Genomic DNA, 17,798 nt, shown 5'->3' on the forward strand with positions numbered 1-17,798 from the left:
TGGAGATTTTCGTTGCCTGGCATTTGTGTGTTCTGAATATTATTTATCACTTGTCAACTCAAGCCTGGATTTTCTTGAGGTCCTGCTGCATTTGGACATCAACAGCTTTAATATTTGAGTCACAAATGGTGCTAAACATTGTGCAGTAATTGGTGACCATCCCCATTTCAGGCCTAATGATGGAGGGAAGATTGTTTCGCATCGCTTGTAGCTGTGAAGGACAGTGTGCCTCAGATATCTCTGGGTCGTGATAGTGCAACCAGCATCTTACTTATGCACTTTGGACTTGGGTTTGTTTGGACCTGATAAATGACACACACATTTTGAATGGTATGCTTGGAGAAACAGGGGTTTCAATTCAGGCACGTGTACATTCACATAGTTCATAATACATACTTGCTAAGCCCATGTATGTATTCAATTAGAAAGGGATCCACATGCAGGCTTCCTGTGGGACATTTTGCTTGCCTGGTTCCCAGTGTTACTGCTGAGCCTGGAATGGGCACATGGCCAGTGTTTGTCTTAATTTGATCATTAAATGGCGTTCATTACTGGTTTGCACTACTTTGTTTTTAGGAACTGGAGTGTCTCCAAGATCACCTCGATGATTTAGCAGTGGATTGTCGGGATATTGTGGGTAATCTAACAGAGCTGGAGTCAGAGGTAAGTGAATCCAGTTGCAAGTAACTCAGAAAGTGAGAACATAATTCTGGATTCAGCTACAAGAGAAAACTTCCTTTCCATGTGCACCTTGTCAAGACTAGACTGATCTAATTTTAATGGAAACACTATTATCAGAGTCTTCTAAAATTAATTTTCTACAGCTGTTGTCGCGATTCATGTCAACTTTCTTCTGTATATTTGATATTCACTCTCTTTGTTTGTAATGAGTGGTTAAAAATTTCTAGGTTCTCCTCTGGACTGTTGCTCACCCACTCCCTCATGTAGGATGTACCACAAACTGTCACTTGTACTGGTTCTTTCTGTTTGGATTATTTGGAAAGATTCTGCCTTACCTGAGAAGCCTTCCTAAAGCACTGAAGTCATCATCTGAAGAATGGATGATGATATTTTTGTAATATTTTAATCAGCATCTCTAGCAAGGGATGTCTATACACTTGTTAATCTACATCCTCTGCTCAGTTGTACTTCGTGTTGTTTGAGAAACCTACTAATGGATTCTCTACTGTTATCCATCAATTAGATATTCGCTGGTCCAAGTTGAGATTTTTATAGTTCCATATTCTTTAAGATCGCCCTAATTGGCAGTCTTGTCAATAGAGCCCTCAACATCATCTTGCTGATTTTAATCTTTGTACTGAGGTAAGGCACGTTAAAAATATCATTTAAAGTTGAGAGAGTTTGGAACTTTCTTCCTCAAAAGGCAGCGGAAACAGAATTTTTGAATAATTTTAAAGTGGAGGTAATTAGGTTCTTGATGAGCAAGAGAGGGAAAGTTTATTGGGTAGTTAGAAATGTGGAGTGATCAGCTATATTCTCGAATTGACAGAGTAACTGTGTGGCTTTCTCCTATATTCATCTCCTGCACGATAATGGTGACTGATGAAATCATCACTCCTATTTCATTACATAAACCCACATGAGGACCAATGGCTGTGAACAGTGATCAATCAGACTCCAAATACCCGGGAAGGAGAAGTTGTCTCAAAGGTTTGAAAAGTCAAAACCCGCAATCTCTTACTGCTACTTGGCAGTAAACATCCAAGTGATTTTGCCCATGGACCATATGATGCTGTTGAGCCAAAAAGATATTTTGTCTATCACAAATGAGTGACGTGACATGAGTATGATGCTGTGTCCAGGCTTTTCATCCCAATAATTGGCAGATTGAATCAAACGAAACACCCTTCTGGCTATTTGCAGTGGCCAGCATGCTGATCATGCTCAGCCAGCCATGCTGCCAACTTGACAGCACTATGTCCAACATTGCGTGTAATTTTGCCATTGGGTGGGCAGCATTTACTAAATGAACCTGACGATTAAGAATTACATTGAAGACTAATTTAAGATTCATTTGGGCTTACAATGTGATATATTTGCACGGGGTATTAATATATACAGGACTTTGTTATACATAAACAAGAGGAAATCTATTTATTGCAACTTTTTTTTGAGTAAAAGCCCATGGAAATTGCTGATCTGTGCTGCATTTCCAATGGCAGTGCGCTGACCAGAATTTATCTAACTAGTCTGAGTTTCTTGAGCTAACTCAGGTTGACAGTTAAGTTTGTGTTGCATCTCCATAGCAACCATGGTCCAATCAATCAGCACCATCTTCTCATGTAGTATAAATTAATGTTCCCTTTCTAAGTTTGTCTGCTATTTCAATCTGATTAGGCAAAGACACTTCTCCATTCCCCGTTGTGTTCTTGGCAATTAGATTATTTTAATAGCCTGTAGTTATGTAAATATAGGAATTAGTCTGAGTAGAATACTCAGCCCGTCTGTCCCACTCCACTTTTAATAAGATCATGGCTGATTTGCCTTTGTTTTGAATTCCAGATTCACACCTACCCCAACAAGCTTTGATTCTCTAGCCCAATAAGAATCAATCTACTTTTGCCTTAAAAATATTCTTTAATTCTACCTTTACTGCCTTCCAAGACAGTTCCAAACTTGCACAACCACCCAAGGAAAAGCTGTTTTGCTAATATCTGTCCTGAAAGGATGACCACTCATTTTTAACAGTTGCCTCCAAGAGGGAAGATACTTTCCATCACTGCCTTGCTAGAACCTTTCAGAATCCTTTACATTTCGATCAAGACACCCCTCACTCTTTTTAGACTCCAGTGGAAACAAGCCCAGTCTTTGTTCATTCCAGATATCAGTTTCGTAAACATCCTTTGAACTGTGCATTCCAGTGCATTTACATCCTATCTTAAATAGATAGACTGGGCACAGAATTCAGTATGTGGTCTTACCAGTGCTCTGTGTAACTGAAACAAAGCACTCTTACTTTTACAATACAAGCCAAGTGCTCTACATGCTGGACATATGAAAGCTAAATCAAAAATTCTTGAGAAACTCAGCAGGTCTGCCATCATCTGTGATGAGAGAAACGGTTCACATTTTGATTCCAGTATTACTTCTATTTTTCAGAACTGAAGGAGGCTGAACCTCACTTCTTTGCTCGGTTCTGTTGTAATAAAAGATAGCCTTCTTAATTTCCTGCTATGCCTGCAGATTAATTGTTTTTGCAACTTGTGCACTAGAGCACTTAGATATGTTGTGCTTCAGAAATCTGCAGTTGTTCTCCATTGAAGTAATATTTTGCTTTTGTAATTCTCCCCAACAAAGTGTGCAACTTCACATTTTCTCACATTATGTTCCATCTGCCAGATGTTTGTCCACTCACTCAACTCATGTCGTCCAAGCGTCACACTGCCCACCACCCCCAAACACCTACGCTCTGTTTGCAACAAACAGCTGCACCTCCCAGTCACTAACCATTTAAACTCCCCTTCTCACTCCTTGGATGACATGTCCATCCTGGGCCTCCTGCATTGCCACAACAATGCCACCCAAAGATTGCAGGAGCAGCATCTCATATTTCACTTGGGAATCCTGCAGCCCAATGGTATCAATGTGGACTTCACAAGCTTCAAAATCTCCTTAATCTCCCCTCCCCGACAGCATCCCAAAACTAGCCCAGTTTTGTCCCGGCCTCCCTAACCTGTCCTTCCTCCCACCTATCCCCTCCTCCCACCTCAAGCCCCACCCCCATCTCCTACGTACCAGCCTTATCCCGCCTCCTCGACCTGCCGGTCCTCCCTGGACTGACCTGTCTCCTCCCTGACTCCCCACCTATACTCACCTTTAGTGGCTCCATTCCCGCCTCTTTGACCTGTCTGTCTCCTCTCCACCTATCTTCTCCTCTATCCATCTTCTATCTGCCTCCCCTTCTCTCCGTATTTATTTCACAATCCCTTTCCGCTCTCCCATTTCTGAAGAAGGGTCTCGACCCGAAGTGTCAACTTTCCTGCCCCTGTGATGCTGCTTGGCCTGCTGTGTTCATCCAGCTCTACACCTTGTCATCTCAGATTCTCCAGCGTCAGCAGTTCGTACTATCTGTTAGTTATCAAATGTTACTTCCCTTTCGTAACCATTGCCTAGAATTGTTTAGGTGCTCAGCTGTAACTTGCATATTGAATTGATTCTAAAATTTTCTGCATGACAGCCGCCCATCTCACTGGTCTGTGGCCTGTATGTTGTTTTCCTTTTTTTCTTGAATAGATCGGCTATATTTCTTAATTTCCTATCTGATGGAGCCCTTCCAGAATCTAGACCATTTTGATAAATTACCATCGACCATCTTTTTGTGAATTCCTAAGATCAAGTCCAGGGCATGTGGATTTGTCAGTTTGCTCAGTACAACTGAGAAAATTTCAACTTCTTTGCTTTCCACCTCCTGATTTACAGTTATCACTGGTTATTTACAGTTATTTTTGTATCCTCTGCAGTGAAGATAGAAGCAATAATTTGCTCATTACTTCTATTTACTTTCCTTAACTATTGTTTATTCCTCATTCTCATTCTCCAGATAATTAACACTCACTTTACAGGAATTTAAAAAGAAAGCGAGTAAATAGAAACTTTCTGTCCATTTGTGCATTTGTAGTTAGTGTGTTTTTTGACATACTCTGATTTCATCCTCCTGATTAATCTTTTGGTTATTTTCTGCCAATCCTTATATTCTGACCAATCATCTGATCTGCCACTCATTTTTGTGAAATAGTGTATTTTTTCCCCTAAGTTTTTGCTTGCCCTAACAACTAGAGTTAAGCATAAACGGTGGGTTCTTCCCTTCTAAGTTTTATTTTTATAATGGAAACATACTGTTCTGAAATATCCCTTAAATGTCCTCTACTACTCTATTGATGCATAGCAAGCTTTTTATTATTTAATTTAGCTAGCTCAACTTGCATGTCCATATTGCGGTTCTTAGTAAAGTGCTAGTCTTAAACACACCCTATTCCTTTCAAACTGGTTCTTGATACTTAATCATATTGTGGTCACCGCTACCTGGGGCTGACTTAATTCTGAGATTGTTAGTTAATCCTGTCATATTACACAAAACCAAAAGTAGTGTAAGCTGCTGTCTGGTTAGTTCCAGAATGTGTCCCTTGGAAAGAATATTGAAAGGATTCTAGGAACACCTGATCCGAGCTACCATTGATAATCTGATTTTTCCAGTTCACATATGGATTAAAATCGCCAGTGATTACTGCTGTCCCTTTATTGCAAGCACCCAGTATTTCTTTTCCAATACTTTTACATTGTGGTTACTGTTGCTGGGGTTTGTGAAACACTCCTACTATGCCTCATCTCTACCCAAAGCAATTCTACATCTTAATCCCCTGAGCCAAGGTAATCTAACTGTTGCGGTGTCGTCCCTGATTGACAGTACCACCTCTACCTAGCTTCATATTCTTTTTGAATGATGTACCCTGGAATATTATGAACGCAATTCCTTGTCATTATGCAACTATTTCTATGTAATGGCTTTCTTTATTTCTGTGTGTTATCAATTAGTTTAATGCAATGCATGTTAATGTCGCCTTTAGTTTGTCTTTTTACTATCTTTGTAACATTGACTCTTGACTGTGATGTATGCTTAGGTTTATTCTCTCTATATTATTCTGCTATTTGCTGCCCTTCATTTTTCATTAAAAGAATGCCATCAAACTTCCCTTCTTTGATAAGCATCTCAATAAACAAGCACATTTATTGAGTGGCGAGTACATGTGCTCTGACCTTTGAAGGCACTTGAATAGAAATGTCACAGGATGCTAACAGAATAGCAGAACTTGCATGTTCATCCACAAACAGAGACATTCCATGATCTTTCCGCACTATGGGAGGTCTACAAGTGCTGATATTCTTTGTGCTTGATCTTCAGTCGTCTTCTGAAGCATAAGTGTTTAGAAAAGACTGCATCAGCTAGTCTGATACACATAATTCAAAAGCTGACTGCATTCCTTTCAATCTCAAATTCCCTTGATCTTTCTGTATTTTGTACTAGACGTGATGAAGTGCTCATCACTCTCTTCCATCATTTAAAAACCTGTATCACATTCACTGAACATCCTTTCTTTTGACTATTAATGCAAGGGTGAAGTGACAGGAACTGATTTTGTTTCCTTTACCTTGTTTCTAGGATATTCAGATTGAAGCCTTACTGATGAGAGCCTGTGATCCTGTCATTCAGACTTACTGTCACGTGAGTAATTATGAAGTGCTTGTTGGCTATTAGAGGCCAAAAGACTGAAAATCGTCTGCAGCTGATGCTTGAAGTGTCATTACTAAACCTTGTACATGTTATAGTGGAAGTAACAATGCTGTTAAGATTTGGTCTGGTGTGTCCTGTATGGCACCGATAGCATTCGTGTCTAGTTCCCTTGTTTCTCATTTTAAGTAGTGGTCTCGCTGTTTCTCTTGCAGGAGTTAGCAGATAATCAGATTGATAGCGGAGACCTGATGGAGTGCTTGGTTCAAAACAAACATCAGAAAGAGATGAATGAGAAGTGTGCTGTTGGTGTCACACACTTCCAGTTGGTAAGAGAAATCTTTATTATGTTTCAGTTTGAAGGATGAATGGGATGAGTGAAGTTTGCCTCTTCTAAAAGATGTGTTACTTTTTCTACAGATTATGTGCATGTGAAAAACGTTTTATTTTGTTTGGTTGCAGTAAAGTAAATATTGTGAATTTGTTTAACTCCCTTGGCCAGATTGCTTTTTTGCTTATTGACTTGAGTTGCACTTAAAGCTAATAAGTGCCACTTCCGATTGGTGAATATGAATTTGTCACGTAGTATAATATTTAATCTTATCAACAAGTGAACCCAGACCCCACCGTGAAATCAGCCTTTGGAGGGCCTGCTATTGCAAGTAGTCTTAATGTACATTTAGATATATTGTCAACCAATGTCGTAAATTCTTTCTACTTTCACAGCCATTTTTAAACCTTGAACTGTCTTATTTTCTGCTATCTTTCATACCGCCATGACTTTGCTTAATGCACATCCAGCCAGTTACGATGTTTGTTTCTGAGGGGTTTGCAGGCAATGTGTCTTCATTAGTTGTACACAACAATCAAAACAGCCATGATTTGAGAGAAGTTCAACTGTATCTCATGAGGATAGGTTAACTAATACCATGTCAAAGTTAGGACTGCGATAAAGCAGTTTTCATTCCCAAAATTAAACTGCTGGGCTAACACTAATGAGATCTATGACTTGAAACAGTATTGCAATTCTTATTTGTCCTGTGCTCTTGGAGATGAGAGGAAAGTGGCCCAATCATGCATAGGCTTCTAGCCACTGACAATTCATAACTTGTTACAAACTTTACCATTTGAGTTTAAAGCTGAAAAAATCTGACTACTTTTGATTTTGTATAAAACTAAACGTCAACCTTCTCTTACAGATCCAGATGAAAGATTTCCGCTTTTCCTACAAGTTTAAAATGGCATGTAAAGAAGATGTGTTAAAACTGTGTCCAAACATCAAGAAGAAGTAGGTTGATACCCATCTGGATTATTCTTCCACCTGTGCTCACCATTGTATCATGGAACACTATTTGCTATACACTGATTATCATTTAAAGGGCATATTTGAATATTTCAGGAGCAAAAATAGAACTTGCTGGAAAAGCTCAAGCAGGTCTGGCAGCATCTGTGTAGAAAAAATTAGCGTTAACGTTTCCAGTCTGGTGATACTATTGAGATTTATGACTTGAGACAGTATTGTAATTCTTAGTTGCCCTGTGCTCCTGGAGCTGAGAGGAAAGTGGCCCAGTGAAGGATTCTGAGAGAGCATCAATGCCTGGAGGGTCACTAGACCCGCAAGGTTAAGTCTGGTTTTTTTCTTCACAGATGCTGCCAGACCTACTGAGCTTCTCCAGAAACTTGTGTTTTTGTTCCTGATTTACAGCATCCGAAGTTCATTTGGTTTTTACATTTAAATATTTGTTCTGATTCCCTAGTGAGTTGAGTAAGTCAAGACCCAACAGGATTGTTTTGGGCCGAGTATATAGTCTGTCCTGATGCCAATTGATATTGAAGTTTACCTGGAAATTTTTTAAATTGTTCTCGGTCTTAGAATACTACTGGTGAAGCCACCATTTGTTGGCCACTCTGAGTTACCCTCAGAGGATAGTACCTAGTCCCTTGAAAGCTGCAATTTCTTTGATACTGGTTCTTCCATGATGCTCCCAGGGAGAGTTTTTGGGTCTATTGTAGCAGCTTGAAGCCCCAAGAGCTTGCTAGAGGATAGTTGAAAATCACTCAAGTTGATGTGGGATTAACTTCCCAAATACACCAGACAAAGAATGAATGGCAGGCGTCCTTTCTAGAAGATATTAGTGAGTTTTGGTGACGATCTAACAATGACATGGTCATTTTTACTGATGTTAGCTGCTGCAGAATTTTTAAATGTGTGCTTAGATTTCCAACTATCCTGAGGAAGTTGAACTCTTCCTTTGTTATTACTCCAGTACGTAATTGCTGCAGTACCCTGCAGGTACATCTTAGTTAGCAGGGGAGTGTGATCCACATTACCAGTTGAACATGACCAAATCCCTAAATGTGGATAAGTCAGTTAAAAATATGATCCATCCATGACTGGCGCACAGGCAGTTAGCCTTTTGATAGTTGATACAACCATTGATATCAAAATATACTTCTGGAGTTCCACATTGCAAATATCTGACTGAGAACTTAGGCACACAAGCATGGTGAAAGGAAAATTCCCTCAAAGAGTTCTGATCCTTCTCCCCCATGATTTTGCATAGGGTGGATGTTGTCATCTGTCTGAGTACCACAGTTCGGAATGACACTCTTCAGGAAAACAAGGAACAGCGTGTCTCTATAAAATGTCGGAAACAGCTACGTGTGGAGGAACTGGAAATGGTAAGTAATTGATGGATATTGATACAAGTGCCATTGCTTCTTTCTTGTCTTATATTACTAATGGATAGTCTGTTCATAGGGAGGTATTTGGAATACCTTTCACATGAATTTGCGCTTTGTATAAAGATAAATCCTTCAATTTTATGTGCACTGTTTGAAAGTTGACAATGGAACTGTGTTGATTTGATGAGTTACTAACAAGAAAAGGAAGTAGGAATAGCTTCCTATCCCTGTAGAATAGTATTTGACCAAATAAATTAACTTCTGTTCTTGCCTATTTACCCAGCTTAAGAAAATAGATTTAAACAAATTGGCTCTCACCAGAATCAGTTTAACCTCCAGGAGGTAATCCAGAATCTTCCCTACAGCTCCGATAATGCATTTGAAAGAGTTGAGAGATCATGAATGTGTTTTGTATCTACTGTGTGGCATGAAATTTGATAATCGCGATGAAGATCATTGTGAGATAAGTCCTTCTAGGTGTGGCTGTGTTCCGAATTTAGAACTTTCAACAAGTTCCTGGCTATTAAGTGTGTGCCTTGAGACGGCTGAGAAATTACATGGAAGTTTCTCATTTTGCTATCTGCCTAATTGTCTAAGAAATTGTCCAAAGAAGCACAGGGGTAATGAAATGTAAGGTGGATTCTTGCCAAGATAATTCACAATGAATTTTCCTAAATAAAGGCAAACTATTTGTTTTTATTTTTGCTTCTCTCAATCCTCCACAGACTGAGGACATTCGCTTGGAACCTGATCTCTATGTGTCTTGCAAAGTAGACATTGAAAAGCACTGTCAAAATGTGCCATTTGGGAATGCACAGGTGCGTAACTGAGGAGCAAGGATCTTAACATGGGAAATAATATTGAGTTTTAAAAACCAAAACAGGAAAATGGGAACTATCTTTCAGTTGTTAGAAACATATTGTCTCTCTAATTCTTTGGGTGTGCACAAACCAGTTCATTTTGCATAAGAGCATTTGTAAAGGAACTGCTGTGTGTATCATCTGCATGGGATTTTCGGATTACTTCGCAAACTAAGTGGGTCGTTGGTCAAGGGCATAACCTTGGCAAACAGTTTTACAGAGCTGCAGATTATCGTGTTCAGATTTGATTGGTTCTAAAAGTAGTACCTCACATAAAGCATTGACAGTAAGTAGGGGTACAGTGAGATAGTTTGCTCTTAATTGTTTGTACAGTTAATTAGCCAGTATGAGACTGCTCACGTCAAATGGGTCATTTCAAGTTGGAAATGTTGCTCAACCTGATTTTATTTCTGACAGTGTTAGTTTACTCATATTTCAGATCATCCACTTGGTTTCTTTTTTTTCATTCCTGGGATGAGGGCATTGCTGGTTAGGCAGTATTTATTGCCCAGAGGGCAGTTGAGAGTCAACCACATTGCTGTGGGCCTGGAGTCACACATAGGTCAGACCATGTAAGGAGGGCAGTTTCCTTCCCTAAAGGACATTAGTTAACCAAATGAGTTTTTCCGACAATTGACAATGGATTTGTGGTCAGTGTTAGACTCTTAATTCTATATATTTTATTGAATTCAAATTCCACCATCTGTCATGGCAGGATTCAAACCCTGTCCCCAGAATGTTATCTGGGTCTCTGGTTTAACAGCCCAGCAATAATACCACTAGGCCATTGCCTTCCCCATAGATCAATTTAGATCAGCTTAGATCAGCTCTTATTAACATTATCTTCCTTAATGATGTTATTGAGTGTGTTCTTTCAATTTTAATTTTGGTTAAACATTGGAATTTGTGAGCTCATCTTGATGATATTCCTGTTACTCCTCTATCAGGTGAGAGCATTTAGAGACCTGTGGAGAGTGTTAAAGACTTCACCAACAAATTGAATTGATCTTTGTTTCAAAAAGATTGTGAACAGGCAAAAGGGACCTGACTTGAGAGATTTGTGCATCCCTATTTGCTATCATTATCACCTCATTGTTCATATTCTCAACAAGATGAGCAGTCACACAGATATTGAATGCAAAGAAACATGAAGTAATGTATTTTGTTTGGAAGAGTATGGGGAGGATTGCAATCCCAATTGTACAGTTCTGAAGGTGCTGAAGAGATTAAGAAATCCTGGGGTACATACAGAACAATAATTTGAGCCATTAATGTACCAAAGCCTCCAGTACACCACGCAAGGAAAATAAGACATCAAGGCTTGTAAGTTAGTAGGTGAAATGATCTAATGGTCCTGACTTTCAAAAAGCCTCTTAACAGTAGCGACATGCACATAGGGTATTCCAGAGTTTAAGGCCTAGCCACATTTGAAAAATCTACTCCCCTTCCCAATTGAGTAGCATGATCTCTTAGTTTTTTTTCTCACATTCTGGATGTCAGTCACTTGCACTAATTGTGTTTACCTACTTCTGCCTGTACGAAGTCACTGCATGACTACGTTGGGCTTGCTCAACACTTTTCTGTAGAAGTGTTTCCAAGGCATTTAGAACTATTTAAGCTCATTGTCCATCCTTTACTATTTGTTTGGCAGCACCAGTTGAGTGGGTTGATAGCTGTTGCAGCGCCACAAATGATTCTGATTTGTGAGACCAGCTGAATAATATTCTGGACAGCAGGTCTTTCAGATATTGGAGTTGTGGGCAGGAGAGATTAGTGTACCAGAGAGCCCAGACAGACAGGTTGGGCCTTCTGTGCTCTGAATTCACGCTCCATCATGACTTCAAAATTGGTGGTGTAGTGGACAGGAAGAAAGGTTATCTTAGAGTTTAATGGGACCTTGATCAGATGGGCCAGTGGGCCATGGAGTGGCAGATGGAGTTTAATTTAGATAAATATGAGCTGTTGCATTTTAGTAAGGCAAATCAAGGCAGGACTTGTATACTTAATGGTAAGATCCTGGGGAGTGTTGCCAAAGAAAGAACTTTGGGTGCAATTTCCCAGTTCCTTGAAGGCTGAGTCGCAGGTAGACAGGGTGGTGAAGGCAGCCGCTGGTACACTTGCCGTTATTGGTCAGTGCATGGGTATAGGAGTTGTGAAGTCATCTTGCTGCTGTACAGGACATTGGTCAGGTCACTTTTGGAGACTGCGTTTAATTTTGGTCTCCCTGCTATAGGAAAGATGTTGTGAAACTTGAAAGGCTTCAAGAAAAATTAACAAGGATCTTGCCAGGGTTAGAGGTTTTGAACTAAAAGGAAAGGCTGAATAGTCTGGAGCTGTTTTACCTGGAGTGTCAGAGGCTGCAGGGTAATCGTATAGAAGTTTATAAAATCATGAACGGCGAGGATAGGTCTTTTCCCCAGGGTAGGAGGTTTAGGTTTAAGAAGAGAGGGGAAAGATTTAAGAGGAACTTAAAGGGCAACCGCGTTATACAGAAGGTGGTGCATGTATCGAATGAGCTGCCAGAGGAAGTGGTAGAGGCTGATACAATTACAACATTGAAAAGGTACCTGGATGGGTAAATGAATAGGAAGGTTTTAGAGTGATATGGGCCAAATACTGGCAAATGGGACTAGATTAATTTCGGATATGTGGTCAGCATGGATGAATTGGACCGAAGGGTCTATTTCCTTGTTGTACATCACTGGACTTGATAAGTCGTGTTCATATGATACATGTTTCTTGTATTTGTGCAAAACTTACTGTTGAGTTTTCAACCTTCACCAAAGTGGACCTCTCAGAGCTGCCTTCTGTCCTCTTAACTACCCTATTGTCAAATTCTTGACAAAGGGTTGAAGCTAGTGGACACGTTGCTGATCAAGCTGGCTACAGCATTCTGAATAGCTTTAAACTCGTGTGAACCTTTTGAAGACCTATCCTGTCAAGTAGAAAGTGTTCCATCGCAATCTTGACTTAAGTGTTCTACATGGTGGACAGGCCTTAGAAAGTAATGAAATGAGTTATTCACCACAGAATTCCAAGCCTCTGGCCTGCTCTTGTAACTGCAGTGTTTATACCCGATCCAGTTCACTTTTTGGTTATTGGTAATTGGTAATTCCCAGGTGGTTGTACTGGGAGATTCAACACTAGTCTTATTGGATATGAAGGGCCACTCAATCTGAATAAATAACTTGTTCAATGACATGTTAATATAAAATCTGATAACTTGTAGGTTAGCCTGGGATATCTAGTTTGCTTTATTTCTTAACCATCAAATGTAATTTATATCCAGTTTGACTTTTTCTCTCTCCTTTCCTTCCCCTACCCCCGCCACCTAGTTGCATTACTTTGTCTTGGACCCTGTTGGCATTTAGTTTTTAATGAAAACCTGCAATATTTGTGTTTTTCTGTTAAATCCTATAATTCTGATTTAAAGAGTGTAGATTTTCTTGGCTTTCTCCTGACTGAGCAACCCTATGTGTGTTTTTCCTCAAAACAGGTTGTCGAGTGTCTCAAAGATGTGAAGAAAGTTCTGTCCACCCGCTGTCATGACAAAATCTTCAAACTGCAAGAGTCAGAAATGAGTGACCCTGAACTGGACTATACCCTTATGAGAGTCTGCAAGCAGATGATTAAGGTACAAAGTCAGAAGTTCAGAGAATCTTTCAGTCTGGGAACCTTGTCAGTTCTTCGAAGTAAAGGTGGTACAGAAGGCCTGGCTTGGACGCAATCTGGCCTTGACCCTTTTATTGCAAGCCAGTATGTTTTGGTCTTGAAGGGCACTGCTGCCTTCGTAAAGGAAGTGTTTTGTTTTATTTTTGAGTGGAAAAATAGAGTTCATGTGTGGAGCTGGAAGCAAATGAGATGGAGGAGCAACTAATTTTTCACAAAAGCTTGTATTGTCCTGCTCCGTTGAACGTTGAATACCTTAGTCAGATCCACAAAATAAATGTACAGCGATGTACTGTATTCCCTAAACTTTAGTGACCGGCATGTGGAGGAAATCCTGTCGACAGTAAATCTGTCTGCATTGAAACTTTGCTCTGCCTCTGGTTATACTCAATCTGCAAATAGATGGTCATCTTTCAATGATATCCAAGCAAAAACCATAACATGAAGCGGGAAATATCCTTGTCATTGTTGCAGTCTCTTCTGACACCTTTATATTTAGTGTAATATGTTGATTTTTTTTGCGTCGTGATTCCTGTGCAACCAAGTCTACTTGCTGGCAGAGGAGAAGGTCATAAAAACATGACCGTAAAGGGTTGTTTATAGGTCAAATGGTTTGGCTGGGTGGTCTTATTTACTCGGCAGCCAAAGAGCTTCTCGAACTTAACTGTTGCTGGGCTCTTCATCTAAATCATTCGTGGCAGGAAGCTGTTGAAGAACATCTGTCACGCTGTATTCAACCCAACGGGGTATTTTTTAAATTATGGTCTTCACCATCTGGCCACTTCAGAAGCCAGCTTTGATGGTCAGACCAAGTGCCCCCTTGACCCCTTCATACATAGTTTATAGATTTCCATTGTCACCAGCAATTTGGTTTACTTAACATTATTTAATTGAGTGTTTATTTACATGATATCTCCTAACTTTTGGAAATTTTCATGGCAACATGCAGTGCAGGGTGGAGTTCGATGGCTGCACTTAGAATATCTTGATTGAAGGTCCTCCGTCTACCTATTTGTCTCCATGTTCCTTGACCTTTGCTTTTACTGCAGATTCCTTTTTAATACGTCAGATTGCACGTTCTACAATCTGTCAAGACTGAGCGAAGTCAAAATGCATTGCATCCTTTGTTATCAGAGAACTCTTCTTCATTGATGCTGCTGCACTATTTGCCCATGCAGAAATTCTATTTACAAGATTCATGAACTGTCTTTCCCATGCCTGGTATTTGTGCTTACTGACTAAATGCCATGAATGTCTGATCATGGAACAAATACTGCATTTCTGTCTCTAAATAACACCTCAGTGGAAGTGGTTAACAAATTCTGCTATTTTGGGTCCACAATGACTGACGGTCTGTTCCTTGATGCAGAACTTGATGCATGCCAATAAATAACAGGTACCACTTTGGCTAAGTCATGAAATGCATGTGAAATAGCATCAGACTGACCCATAGGACAAAGTCAATGGTAATAAGACTTGTATTCTCAGGGGGTTTTTTTGTCTATAGCTGCGAAATAAAGGGAAGTTGGATATATTGAGAAACTCAGCAACTTCCATCTTTGACTAGGTTTCCTTGCACAGTTCAAAGATGTGCAGGTTAGGTGCCTTGATCATGCCAAATTGCCCATAGTGTCCAGGAACGTGTAGACTAGGTGGATTTGCCATATGAAATACAGGGTTACAGAGATAGGTAGGGAAATGGGTCTGGTTGGGATGCTCTTCGGAGAAGTGGGTGTGGACTCGAAGCACTAAATGGCCTGCTTCCAAACTGAAAGGATTCCATGATACAATGACTGCTGCGAATTATGTTTCTGCCCTGACAGGACAAAATCATGAATGTGGCAGAGCTGACAAGTTTATTAGCAGCGTAAAACAGAGGCAACTTTGTTGGTTTGGACATATCCTCAGGATGATATGTAGTTGTATACTGAAGACTTCTGTCTGATGAGATATTGTGAGCCAGACGAAAAGTTGGATGACCATGGCTTTTCCCCAAAGATCCTTGTAAGCATGAATGAAAAGACAGTAGGGATGAATTATCTCACTCACTCTGAGGAATTGCAAGTGGGTCTGATTGCCATGTAATAGCCAGTCAAAATGCCTGCTTTTGACATAACATTGAATTGAAGGCAGTTGGAGAAGCAACTGAAGATAATTGGGCGAAGGATACTAGCCTGAGAAACTTGTGCACTGTGCTGCGATTGAAATGGTTGACCTCCAACAACTATAACTTGTATTGTTCATTTGAGTTTCTTTCATGATGCCCTTTGACATCACACTTGAACAGATGGTGCAAAACATAAACACTCACTTTACCTCTTAATTAAGTTCTTTTCCACATGTCTGGACCAAGATTATCGTGAGGTCAGGAGCCAGGTGTTGCAGGCAGACTACAAACAGTGCATCATTTGATAGTACAGTTGACAACACCTTCCATCACTTTAATTATTGAGAGTCGATGAATGGGAGTGCTACTTGGCTGTAATAGCTTTTTGCTTTTTATGAACTGGATCTACCTGGGCAATTTCCATTATCACATCGATGACCCCAAGGGCAAAGCTAGTCCTGGAGCATAGATCTTCACGACTTTGCTGGCATGTTGTTGTCAAGACCCATGGTTTTTGCTGTATCCAGTGCCTTCAGCCTTTTCTTGACAGCATGTAGTGTGAATTGAATTGTGGGAAGAAGCTGAGATGGGTTGACTGAGCAGTTGTGCATTCTCTTGTGTTTGCAGCGTTACTGTGCCGATGCTGACTCGAAGAACGTGTTGCAGTGCTTGAAGCAGAATAAGAATGCTGAATTGATGGATCCCAAATGCAAACAGATGATCACCAAACGACAGATTACACAAAACACAGGTTTGTGCTGTTGACTCAAGTCCTATCAAAAGTCATGGGTTTAGCAATCTCCTGTGTTGGGCCTTGCAGTTTTGTTTGAGGGGAGGGGACTGGGGAAGAGATAAGTTTGACACTTGTTGCAGATTTTGTGTGGATTTCGGGACAGTCTGTGCAGGGCACCCCACCTGTCAGAATAAGGAATCAGCTTGTCAGCATAAGGGCACCTTTTTTTTCTAACTCTACATGCTAGTTCCAGAAGTATCAAGCCCTGTCCTCTCCATATTCAGCTTCTAGTCCGCAGGGGACTCTTCGCTGAAAAGCAACAAATTAACTTCTGTTTGAAATGGTTGGCATTTCCTTTGCATGAGTTTTTTTTTGTCGTGGACATTGATCTTGTGCACTCTGTTAGCATCCATTTCCCCATGCAAAGCAAGATGATTTAGTGATTCTTCAGCTTGGAGTCTGGGTGCCATGTTCTCAGTGATTTAGAAATAATCTGATTTCAGATTGGAGCTAATGGAATTGTGAGTGCTGTTTGTTTCTGAAGTCAGCCGAGTTATTCTTTGTCAGTCAGTTACAATATTGCTATCAACTGAATAAAAATGCTGAATTGTTGGAGTTTGTCAGAGTTGCATTTTAGTTAGTCACAATTGGGTTTCAGAGTAGCTTTACAACTGCACTTACAAATAGTTAATTCTGCCAGATGTAGAAAAGAAGTGGCCTTGTTCCAATTGAGTTGGATCTTGGCTTATCTGTATATTAATTGCATTCACCAATGCCTGGCTTTCTGTACACTCCACCCATGCCAATGGAAAAGGGTTCAATATCCTGTCATAAGCTTAAAAGATCATTTTCAACTGATTCCCAGCCTCAACAATATTGTGCAGGAGAAAATTCCACTAATCTTTTTGTGCTTTCACTCCTTAAAAATCATACTTGTCTAAATGAAGCTGTGGAATGGGAATTGTTGTGGAATTAACAAATACAGCTGTGGTAGTCATTAAGAGCAAGTTGTTTATTGGGTTTTTTAAGCATTTTCTCACACTGTCAAGGGTTTTTGGGAGGCATGCTAGCACAGTCGTTAACACTACTGCCTCACAGTGCCAGCGAGACCCGAGTTTGATTCCAGTCTTGGGTGACTGTGTGGAGTTTGCAGTTGTGGGGATTGTTTAGGGGGCTAGGTCTTGGTTGGTGCTCCTTAGAGAGTTGGTGTGGACTTGAGGGACCAAGTGGCCAAGATTTTATGGTATTTTGTGCAGCCATCTTGAGCATAGCCGTGGACTGCTTCAAGACCAGTTGATACTAGTCTGGCCAAATATGGACCAAATAGATGTAAATTACCAGGATAAATTTGCACTTCTCTGTGGAAAATCCACAAATCTCAGACAGTTTCTCATTGCAGTGCAGATGAAATGGCATCCTAACAAGTGAACCCATTTTATTTTACTGCAGTTCAATATTGCGCCCTCTCACAGGGTTTTAGAAAGCTTTCATATTTAA

At 40.2% G+C, this 17,798-nt stretch overlaps 1 protein-coding gene across 2 annotated transcripts in view; it reads left to right on the forward strand.

Annotated features, from left to right (window-relative positions):
- glg1a (golgi glycoprotein 1a) overlaps positions 1 to 17,798 on the forward strand; it is a 126,752-nt gene that overhangs the window by 97,846 nt on the left and 11,108 nt on the right. For both annotated transcript variants that reach the window (XM_048546490.2, XM_048546491.2), the window contains exons 13-20: positions 577 to 663; positions 6,179 to 6,241; positions 6,463 to 6,576; positions 7,447 to 7,535; positions 8,812 to 8,929; positions 9,658 to 9,750; positions 13,289 to 13,426; positions 16,196 to 16,319. In XM_048546490.2, the coding sequence (XP_048402447.1) occupies positions 577 to 663; positions 6,179 to 6,241; positions 6,463 to 6,576; positions 7,447 to 7,535; positions 8,812 to 8,929; positions 9,658 to 9,750; positions 13,289 to 13,426; positions 16,196 to 16,319 (826 nt within the window). The remainder of the gene's footprint in view (positions 1 to 576; positions 664 to 6,178; positions 6,242 to 6,462; positions 6,577 to 7,446; positions 7,536 to 8,811; positions 8,930 to 9,657; positions 9,751 to 13,288; positions 13,427 to 16,195; positions 16,320 to 17,798) is intronic.

The sequence above is a fragment of the Stegostoma tigrinum genome, chromosome 16 (genome assembly GCF_030684315.1).
Source record: "Stegostoma tigrinum isolate sSteTig4 chromosome 16, sSteTig4.hap1, whole genome shotgun sequence".
NCBI lineage: Eukaryota > Metazoa > Chordata > Chondrichthyes > Orectolobiformes > Stegostomatidae > Stegostoma > Stegostoma tigrinum.